The following is an 11,372-nucleotide window of genomic DNA, read 5'->3' as shown; positions in this document are numbered from 1 at the left end:
CTGAGAAGTTATATCCTTCTTATGCCATTGGCTTCAATGGACTTAGGTGAGCGTTACTGTTTTTAGCATGGAAAGGTTGAGTCCAATGGCACCTTAAAGATACCTGAAGAAGTGTGCCTGCACACAAAAGCTTATACCTTGAATAAAACTTAATTGGCCTTAAAGGTGCCAACTGCATTCAAACTTTGTTCTGCTGAATCAGACCAGCATGGCTAATCTGAATCTCTTAAGGGCTGCACTGCCAGATTCAAATCTGCTCTTAACGCTTGCTGGGTGACCTTGGATCAGTCAGCCTAATCTACCACCTGGGAGGGGGGGCTGTAATCACACATACCGGTAGCACTTGCACAACGCTATGAAAGTCCCATCCTTTTTTTTAAACTTCTTTTTTTTATTTTATTTAACTAAAACACACACACACACACACACACACACAAAGATATATAACAAGTACAGGCTTCATGACCAGGCAAGACAATCCCAGTTACAAATATATGACACAATATCGGATGATCGGGTGGGGAGGGGGGCACAAAGCCAATGCTGCTGTGAGGATCAAATGGTAGAAGGGAGACTGCATGCCAAGCCTGAGTTCCTTGGAGGAAATGTACTAGACAGATCTAAAAGCAATTGCATTTGAATTCCTTCAAAGTGCATTAGAAAGCTGATGCATTGTCATAATCCTTTTCTCACACACACATATATGTATGTATACGGATACACACACACATATACACACATATATACATATATGTGTGTGTATATTTTATATACACACACACACAAACATGTTTGCATATTAGGCCACCCCCCTTAATATCACAATTGTTTCACACGTGGCTTTTTGTAGAAAAAGCCCAGCAGGGACTCATTTGCATATTGGGCCACACACCCCTGACACGAAGCCAGCCGGAACACACACACACTCGGGGGGGGGGGGGGCTGCAAAATAAAAAACGAGCAAATTGCAATGTAAAAAACAGTTGCCAATATCACATTCAGGGGTCGTTTTGTAGAAAAATAGGTGGTGGAGCTCATCCAGGGATTGTTATGCAGCTGCACCTACTATTCAATGGACAAGGTGGGAAGGAGGAGGAGGAGCTCTCAGAAAGGTTCAGGAGCTGTGCTCTTGTGAGCTCCCACTGAATCTGAGGCCTGATCACATTTAATGTAAAAGCACGTCAGCAAGGAGAATTCAGTTGTTATAAGAAATGTTTCCCTAAAGATTCCAGGAGCTTTTCCATTATCATTCTACCTACAGCTTTCCCCCCATCCCAGTATTCATTATATCCCTTCCTTTCTCTCCAAAGGGGCTGCCATCATTCTCTCCTCCCTTTTACCCTCACAACAACCCAGCAAGGGAGATTAGGTGGAGTGTGTGACTGGCTCAAGGTCACCCAGTGAGCTTCCATGGCAGAATAGGGACTTGAACCTGGCTCTCCCTGGTTCTGAAACTCCACCCACAATGGATATCAATAGTTCTTACACCAAATGGAAACACTTAAGAACGCTACCATTACAGCACCATCCTCAAGCCGAGTTACACCTTTCTACCTCTTGTGAAATCAGTGAGCTGAAATGGGTACAGCTCTGCTTAGGATTTCGTTGTTAAATATGAAACTATAGCCTGTAAGTGCAGCCGACGCACATAGAAAAGACTGTTTGACTGTCCACTTTCAGATTTTCTCTCTCTCCAGGTCATGGCTGGTTCAGCAAGAAGCACCACGGAGAAGAGGTCTGTGGGGAAGGTGACCCCTCCTCAGTTCCTGGTCCAGCTGGCAGCAGCTCTGGACAACCCTTCAGTCAAGTCACTGGAGGTAAAGGGTGAGGGGCCCTGTCTGGGACTGCAGCCAATGCAGAACACGGGCATGGAAGTTTCCAAAGCCAGAGAGCTTGGATGCGGGAAAGGGGACACCATTTCAGGGATGCTGGTCACAATGGGGTCAAGAAAGATCTGTAGGTCATGCCTTTTATTTCCCTGTGATGTCTGGGCTGTTGGAATTTGCAATGTTCTAAGTTCCAGTCATTATAGGGTTAATAGTTTCCCTATTGTCTGCCTGCCCCAGGAAGAACTTGGCTCCCTACCAGTAGAAAGAAAGCCTGGGAAAGACTGTTTGCTTATCTGTGTTAATTGGTTAGTCAGGTGACTTCCTTTGTCCAGGTAGAGAGGTGGAGAAGGAGACAATCTCCTCCATTAGCCATGTGTCTTTCAACGTATTAGGATGTAGATCTTAAGAGTTCCTTGTTTTCTATCCCAGTTCCCCCATCCATGTAGTAATAAAGGTATGGTTTTGTTTTCATACAAAAGGCTCTCTCAATCTCATTTCAATCCAAAGATCCATCAAACTGAGTCATAAAAACTAAATTTCAGACAGAAATACCTTTAACATGGGCTGAATGGTGAGAGGGTAGGCCTAGGAGAAGTCTTTATCTGAGGGGGCTAGAGTGGATCTGGAAGAAGTGGAGCCTTGTCATAGTTGGGTTGTAAGTTAGGTTGCATTCCACACTGCAGCTCAAATCACCCATAACGGCTCCTGCCCTTCTCAGTATCTACCTGCCTTTCCTAGTTAACCAAATCACTGTAGGCAGCCTGAATAACCTGATCCTGTCAGAGCCTGGAAGCTAATTGGAGTTGGCCATCGTTAGTACTTGGATGGGAGACCATTGTGGAGGAAGGCAATGGCAAACCGCTTCTGCCTATCTCTCTTGCCTTGAAAATCTCATGGTCCTGGGGTCACCATGAGTTGGTTGTGACTAGATAGAGCACAATTATTGCAAAATCACTTTTAATATCACACTACATGCTCCAGAGGCAGTGATAGCTACGTCAGCCATCAGTTTGGCCTCCAGTGTCACCGTCCCTTCTGGAAGAAGGGGTGGTGATACCTTCTTTGAAAACTGATTACGGACCCTCCAAGAGGATTCATTTCATATGCACCTTCAGGCAGCTTTGAGTAGGAAGCATTCTGCTTAATTTTACAACTTCCGTGGAAAAGGATGAAGAGCTAACTCCCCAGCAAACGTTGATGCTCTTGTGATTGCATTATTGTTCTAAACTGCACACTTGCCAGTGCAGAGCAGAGGATAACGAGGGACTGCAATCTGGGGGACCCAGTTTTGAATCTCCACTCTCGCAGGGAAGCAAAAGAATTATCCAGATTAAGCAAAGTTAATGGTATCATTTTACCCTGCTCTGGATGTTGCCTAGAATATCGTGTTCAGTTTTGGCCACTAGATATAAACTGGAATGTGTCCACAGGAGGGCAATGAAGATGGTGAGGGGCCTGGAGGAGATCAAGTCCTATGAGGAAAGGTTGAAGGAGCTGGGTATGTTTAGCAGGGAGAGACAACTGTGAGGTGATACAATCACCATCTTCAAGTACTTGAAGGATATATATGTCGTGGGTGCTGGGGACCCTGCAGAGGAAGTGGAGCCTGCAGAAGAAACTGTGCCCCTGCCACCTGCACCAGTGCCCCCGCCTCCTGCTGGAGAAGATCCCAGCCCCCCTGCCTCGCCCTCTCGGGTGGCGCATGTGCGTGACCGCCTCCGTCAGGACCTCAGGGACCGGAGGAGGGCGGCACGCTCACAAGCAAGACGCTCCCTGAGCCCTGAGAGGATTCTGGCCCTTCTAAGAGCAAGGATGCTTGAGTTGTAACAGGATCCTGGCTGCCTCTCTGAACCAGCAATTAGCCCAAATGGGCAACAGCCAGCAGAGGGCTATATAGCTGTAGGCTTTGGGAGGAGGCTTTGTGGAAGCAACTAGTCATCTCCCTGACGTTCTAGCATCCACTCTGGCTTGACTTTGGTTTCTGGACTCCCTGACTTTGGCTTGTGACTTCTGGACTCCCTGACCTCGGCTTCTGGACCTCGGACCTGCGATACTTGTACAGTGATTCGGATTTGGCGCCTCGGACCCTCCTGCTTACTGGCTACAGACCTCGGCCTGCCCCTGGACTTTGCCTGACCCGGCCCCAGCCGTGACAATATAGAGGATAGTGTGGAGCTGTTTCCCGTTGCCCCAGAAGGTTGGACCAGAACCAGCAAGTTGAAATTAAATCAAGAGTTTTCAAGTAAACATTAGGAAGAACTTCTTGACAGAGCCATTCCTCAGTGGAACAGGCTTCCTTGGGAAGTGGTGGACTCTCCTTTGGAGGTTTTTAAATTGAGGCTAGATGGCCATCTGACAGCAATGCTGATTCTGTGAATTTAGGCAGATTATGAGAAGGGCAGGGAGGGTTGCATCAGTGCTTCATTCTCGTGGCCCTTTCTTATACACCCAAAGAAGCACTGATTGTCACTCTGGGGTCAGCTAGCAATTTTTCTCCAGGCCAGTTTGGCAAGGGATCACGGAGGGGTTTTTTGCCGTTTTCTGGGCATGTTGCAGGAGTCGCTGTGTGGGAGTATGGGAGGTATTTGTGAATTTCCTGTATTGTGCAGGGAGCTGTACTAGATGACCCTGGAGGTCACTTCCAACTCTATGATTCTAAGCTTATTGGGTGACCTTGGTGACAGTCTCAGCCTAGTCAGTCTCACAGGATGCTTGTTCTGAGGATACATAGAACTGTCAAGATCCCTTGCCATTTTACTGTTTCTCTTCTGAAACACCTGCTAGGCTTACTGGGAAAACAAAAGTATTTAGGCCTTCTAACACTATCTGACTGTCAAGATCATTACTATCTGTTAAGAGTGTTTTGCTAATGGCTATTGTAGTGTGAGAATGTCTGCCTTGTAACAATTTGGTGTTTTGAACTTATCTCGCACCAGAGTTAGGAGCGTATGTGATGGCTAACTGCTTCTATATATATTCACCCAGCCGTGAACCACCTTAATTTCGCCACCATCCTGTCTTACAATAAACACTAATCTTGATGAAATGGAGAGCTGTTATTATTGAAATAGACCAGACATAGTGGCGAAATTTAGCCACTTGGGGTTCCCATTGGGTAGAAAAGCATAACATTAATGTTTTGTAGTCCATTTATACCTTTTAACTTCAAATAACCTCTTCATTCTCCATCAAGTGTTGAGATCTCATGGAAAGACATTGTTTAAGATAATGTCCCTACTTTCCTTAGAACTATAATATTTAGTTAAGCCACAAAACTAACTGTGTAATTGTCTTTACTTACCCTTTCCTCCTCATTTCACCTTGAGGTCATATTCTGTTATGTAAGTGTGCATTTTTCTGACTTGGTACCAATCCAAGAACATAAACTGCAGCTCCCCTATTTCCAGGAAACTGCAGGGACAAGCCCTGAACTGAATCTTTGCTTCCTCCACCAAGTAACTGTATGTCTCCTTCTGCAGTGGCATGAAGATGGGAAGAGCATCCTCCTCCATGCCAAACTGTATGAGGAAGAAATCCAAGGTCACCAAGAACTGTTTCCTGAACTCAAGAATCTGAAATCGGTCTCTGTGCTCCAGGCCTGGCTGACGACCTACGGCTTTAAAGCGAGAACAACAAAGTAGGCCCTGCCTTGGTTCCTTTTTGTCTCAGAGCAGAGAGGTGGAAATTGTGCCAAAGGAACTGAGTGCCACTCTTGGCACACCACACCGAAAGGATAAAAAAGTCAGGTGGCAGGGCTCAGAAATACTTCTGCCTAGAGCCTTGGAGAGCTGCTGGCAGAAAGCATGGGAAATACTCAGCTAGGTTGGGACTGTAGTCTGACTCACTGTAAAAATTTGTCTGTGTTTGAAAAATACATGGGGCTCTTTTGTTGCTGGAGACAGATAAAACAGACTGGCCTGATAAAACAGACTGACTGCAGATTTATATCCCGCCCTTCTCTCTGAATCAGAGACTCAGAGCAGCTTACTATCTCCTATATCTTCTCCCCCCACAACAGACACTCTGTGAGGTGGATGGGGCTGAGAGGGCTCTCACAGCAGCTGCCCTTTCAAGGACAACTCCTGCAAGAGCTATGGCTAACCCAAGGCTATTGCAGCAGCTGCAAGTGGAGGAGTGGGGAATCAAACCCGGTTCTCCCAGAAAAGAGTCCACACACCTAGCCACTACACCAAATAAGGGATACGTTATCCCTTCTAGCAGTGAGCTTATGAACTAACAACTGCAAGACTCTGTGAAAGCATTACTCAAAGCTGCTACTCACTAGATTCCAGAGCAGCACTCTCTGGAGGACAGGGTGGGGGAAGAACCTGCACCAGCAGAAAGCAAGCCTGAGGGACACAGATTACTCCAGCCAGGAGGAAGTAAGCACAGATCTAGCAAACAGGGCCCATCGTCTGTGATGTGCCGTGGGCAGCTCTCACTGGATTCAAACCACCTTAGTTCTTTTCTCTTTTCCCTTTGCAGAATGGACTCTGAGCTCCTCATTTTCCAACATGCAGATTTCAAGAAACTCCCTCTCAAGGCGGAGGAAGTGGATGGCTCCAAGGCAGAAACTTCTCTCATCCCAAAGCAGCCCAAGAAATCCAAGAAAAGGAAAAGTTCACTGGATATCATTGTGCACCCGGCTTCCGGTACAGGGAGCACACTGTCTCCAGATTCTGCAGGCGGAGAGAGTGAGTGCAAACAGGAAAAGCAACAAGCTACTCTCATAGCACAAATCCTACTGGGAGTTATTGAAGTTGGGGTGTAAATTCAACTGCGTATGCCACACTAATATTACCGTATCTAAATCAGCTAGACCAGGGGTGTCAAACATGCAGTCCAAGGGCCCTGGAGGACTCCTATCTGGCCCCCAAGCAACTGGCTGTCATCTGCTTCCTTCTTCCTCCTCTTGCTTCCTTCTGCATAAGTTTGCTTTGTAAGGCTTGTTCAACTGCACAGGAGCTACAGAGCAAAACCTCTATTTTCTCCATTGACTGAGACTTCTCCCTTGGGGAAGAAGGGGGAGGAGGCAGAGCTAGGCTCTTTCAATCACACAGCAGAGATACTGAGCCAATCATCTCTTCCTTCTATCTGCTGAGGCTCCTCCCCCCCTCCCCTAGTTCCCTGAGGAAGGAAGAAAAGAGCCAGAGCTTCCTTTAAGACCAATGAGTGCTATGTTTTAAGTTTTATATACGTGTGTGTGTGTGTGTTTGTCTGTGTAGTTTATTAAAAATATATCTCTGCTCCCTAATCTTAAATAAGTACACACATGGCCCAGCCCAACATGGCTTGGCCCAACCTGACATAGCTCAGCCCAACAAGGTCTCATTTATGTCACATCTGGCCCTCATGAGTTCGACACCCCTAAGCTAGACCTTGTGCTAATCACAAAAGCAGCAAAGCAGGCCAGCCACAGTCAGGGTTTCTTTTGTTTTCTGCATGCTTGGAGGACTCCCCAGGAATTCAGAATGAAAAGTAGGACTGTAAATTAAACAGAAGTAAAACCAAAACAGGCTTGAGAATTGAGCATGCTTCAAGAGTACAGGATGTTGACAGCAGCTGAGAATTAGAATGGGTGAAAGAAGGGTAGGAGAAAATTGGTTAACATCCCTAGAGAATAACAGAATCATCAGAATCACACAGTTGGAAGGGATCACACAAGCCATCTAGTCCAACCTCCTGCTCAATGCAGGATCAGCCTAGAGCAGGGGTGGCTAAACTTGCTTAATGTAAGAGCTACGTAGAATAAATGTTGGATGTTTGAGAGTTGCAAGACATGAACGTCAGATGTTTGAGAGCCACTGGATGGGAGGGAGGGAGGGAGGAAGGAAGGAAATAGGGGAGGGAGGGGAGGTAGAAGAAAAGCAACTTTAAATGCATTCTCCAAGCTTCTGGCTGACTTGGCTTGGAGTTTTTAAGAAACAAATGTCTTCTGGAGAGCCAGTTTGGTGTAGTGGTTAAGTGTGCGGACTCTTATCTGGGAGAACCGGGTTGGATTCCAGCACTCCTCCACTTGCACCTGCTGGCATGGCCTTGGGTCAGCCATAGCTCTGACAGAGGTTGTCCTTGAAAGGGCAGCTGCTGGGAGAGCCCTCTCCAGCCCTGCCCACCTCACAGGGTGTCTGTTGTGGGGGAGGAAGGTAAAGGAGATTGTGAGCCGCTCTGAGACTCTTCGGAGTGGAGGGCGGGATATAAATCCAATATCTTCTTCTTCTTCTTCTTCTTCTCCAAGCTGGCTGACAGGGCAGTGGGGGCTTTGAGAGCCGCACAATTATGTGTGAAAGAACCACACGCAGCTCCTGAGTCACAGTTTGGCCACCCCTAGCCTAGGGCATCCCTGAAAAGTTCTTGTCCCACAGCTGCTTAAAGACTGCCAGTGACGGGGGACTCACCACCTTCCTAGGTTGCCAGTTCCACTGCTGAACAACTCTTTGCTGTAAAGAAGTTTTTCCTGATATTCAGTGGGTACCTTCCCACCTTTAGAACCATTATTGTGAGTCCTCCTCTCTCTACCACCAACAGGAACAGCTCCCTGTTGAGCTTACAGCATTCTGGAAGGGGAGTTTTTGGGATAGGATTTCCCAGTACAGTCTTCACAGTACCTCTGTGGAGAAGCCAGCCTTCTGGCTTGTAGAAGACAGAAGGAGCCTGTGACCTCCTGGAACCCAGGAGGTCACAGTTTGCAGATCAGAAAAACACACCCACGCAAAAGCCAAGCTGGTACACTCTAACACAGCCATGCGTGCATGCATGTTTGCCAGAAGCTGCAATATCTAATGCCGAATATTCTTCTGACACAAAACAGTGAGTGTTTCAGGAAATCACCAGTTCAATAACACACACATGATTAACTTGCCTCCCCACCCCGCCTCCCAGTTTTGAACACATTAGTGGCAATGTTCCCTCTAAGCTGCGGAGTCTTGTGAGCAAAAATTCTACTTTGTGAGCTACTGGCATTAAAGCTGTGAGCTACTGAATAAATTAGCTTGCTCTGGGGCCATTCTTCCAGAGCTAAGACAAAAATGTGTGAGCTGGAGGCTAAAAAAACTGAGCTAGCTCACACTAACTCAGCTTACAGGGAATATTGGTGGTCATCGATGTGTACTTGCTCAGGCACTGATATGCCTCCGACAGCTGCTGCTTCCAGTCCTTCAGTCAAACGCTGTTTGTTAATAACAGGCAGTTTTGTGTTTGCTTTAACTACTGCTAAGATGCCCACCATTTCCCCCCTGAAACTCACTTTAACATGGGGGGAAAGAGAACCCTAGTGCAGAAGAACTCCTCTATTCAGGAAGAGGTTTTGCCTTTCTGAAAGAGTATAAATAGGGCTGTTAAAAGCCACTGCTACTCCGACAGCGATGTGAACTTGCAAAACTGGCAGTTGGCTGGGTCAACTACTAAGTGAAGCCTAGATATAAAAATGCAGCACCCTCATCTCAAACCCGCATCATAGCAAAAGGAAGACAACAGAGCAAAGCAATAGCAAAACAGATTAATACAGTTCTTGTTCTACGTATAGTTTCAACAGGCTACCTGTATCCAAAGCTCGTATCTTTATTTCTAGGAAAATCCCAGCGTCTGCGACCTTTATACCAGTACATAAACTATGGCAATCCAGAGATGAACAGTCCGTCAGAAAACGAATGTGACCTTCCCCCAATGGAGATTCAGCCTGTTATAGAGAACAAGACAGGACCTCTAGAACTGAGAATATCTCCACCCAAAGGTAACAAATTGGGAACAAAAAGAATAGGTACAATCGGGTTTTTTTGTAGCAGGAACTCCTTTGCATATTAGGCTATACCCCCCCCACCCCGATGTAGCTAATCCTCCAGCAGTTTACAGTAGGCCCTGTAAGAAGAGCCCTGTAAGCTCTTGGAGGACAGGCTACATCAGGGGTGTGTGGCCTAATATACAAAGGAGTTCCTGCTACAAAAAAAAGCCCTGGGTACGATGTTCTCCACTTCCCCAAACACAATGGGGGGTGTGTGACCAGGGATGGAAGGAGCAAACAAATTTGGCAGAACATGGTGGCTTTCAAAGTCCCAGTGAAAAAAATATATAAGAGGTTGTTCCTGATGAGCTGTTAAGACTTCCCCTTTCCTTAGTCCCAAGCAGCTGAGTGCTAGTGGGAAGCTGGCTGGCACAGCTAAGAAACCCACTGATCAACTACCATTGCTGCAACGCGTTGGACTCGTGTGGACACAGTTTTATACCAACCTTTTATTCCCTGTTCAGTTGCAGAAGACAAAGGTAGAGACTTGAGGAGCCCCAAAAGCGCCAATACGGGAGTCGCAGCCAAGGCTGAGGTGGACAAGTCTACTCAGGTGGACATAGACAAGATGCTCAGCGTCTGCGCGGCTCACCTCGTCCCGCCGCTGTCGCCACAGCACAAGTAGCACCGTCTGGCAGAATCTCCTTTAAAAGGCTCCCTGGAGACCACCTCTTTAACAGATGTTCCTTTTGCCCCATCCAAATATATTAATCAAACATGGTTCGTTACATTCTGGTATCAAGTATTTGTGCGTTTGGCTCTGTCCACTGGCTGATAAAATAAAGGGGAACTGGAGATGCTGGCTTAAGCAGCCTAGTTCAGGCAGAGTTCTTCAGAACTGCTAAGAAGTTCCCAGAGACAGGAATAGAGTTTATCCACCCCACCCAACATGCTCTCCTCCCCAAAAGTCTAGGACAGGGTGACCAAACTATGGCTTAGGAGCCACATGTGGTTCCTTCACACATATTGTGCGGCTCTCAAAGCCCCCACCACCTCGTCAGCCGGCTTGGAGATGACATTTTTCTTTTTAAATCACTTCTCCAAGCTAAGCCAGCCAAGCAGCTTGGAGAAGGCATTTAAAGTTGCTTTCTTTCCACCTCTCCTCCCCCCCGCCTATTTGCTTTCCTTCCTTCCTAGTGGCTCTCAAACATCTGACGTTCATGTCTTGCAGCTCTCAGCCAGCTGATGTTTATTCTATACGGCTCTTACGTTAAGCAAGTTTGGCCACCCCTGGTCTAGGAGGAAAGGGAACACTCCTTTTAAGAGTGATTGAATATACTTATGGGGGGGGGGCTCTGCTGGAGTTTGAATCAGTTTAATGTCCGTAGGATTGAAATGACGCTCTTCTGCCTACTAGCAATGAGGATTCCAGGACTGTTTTCTTCCTTTTTCCCAACTTTGCTGGACATGGCAGAGAACACAGCCTCCAAACAGTTTACAACCCTCCATATACTAAAGAAAACAGCAGCTTGTAATATGGAAGGGAAGCATGCAAGGGTAGCAGCAGGGGGCAGGGAAGCATTCTTCTTTTTGCCACCAAAAAGAACTATGGAATATGACCAAAGGCATTCTTTGGCATTCCCATTTCTGTGCTGAGCTTCAAAGTGGGTGGGTGGGTGGGGAACGCTTACCACGAGAGTTTGAATTTTTATATCATCAGGGAGAGGGAAGAATTCAATTAACGCTTCATTTCCCAGAAAGAACAAGACGGCAGTGCTCAGTCATGAATGCCGAACTACAGAGGAATCGCTTAGCCCAAACAGATC

The 11,372-nt window shown here is 46.8% G+C and overlaps 1 protein-coding gene across 1 annotated transcript; it reads left to right on the top strand.

Moving 5' to 3' along the window:
- Positions 1–1,686: 1,686 nt before the first annotated feature.
- On the top strand, positions 1,687–10,411 carry C14H16orf86 (chromosome 14 C16orf86 homolog). Its single transcript, XM_060254069.1, has 5 exons — positions 1,687–1,817; positions 5,309–5,466; positions 6,315–6,523; positions 9,397–9,558; positions 10,071–10,411. Exons 1-5 carry the CDS (start codon positions 1,701–1,703, stop codon positions 10,229–10,231), a joined length of 807 nt encoding a protein of 268 aa, XP_060110052.1. The 5' UTR covers positions 1,687–1,700; the 3' UTR covers positions 10,232–10,411.
- The last annotated feature ends 961 nt before the right edge of the window (positions 10,412–11,372 follow it).

This window comes from Heteronotia binoei, chromosome 14 (assembly GCF_032191835.1).
Source record: "Heteronotia binoei isolate CCM8104 ecotype False Entrance Well chromosome 14, APGP_CSIRO_Hbin_v1, whole genome shotgun sequence".
NCBI classification, from domain to species: domain Eukaryota; kingdom Metazoa; phylum Chordata; class Lepidosauria; order Squamata; family Gekkonidae; genus Heteronotia; species Heteronotia binoei.
The sequence above is the reverse complement of the archived record's forward strand: the minus strand, read 5'-3'. Positions and strand labels throughout refer to the sequence as shown.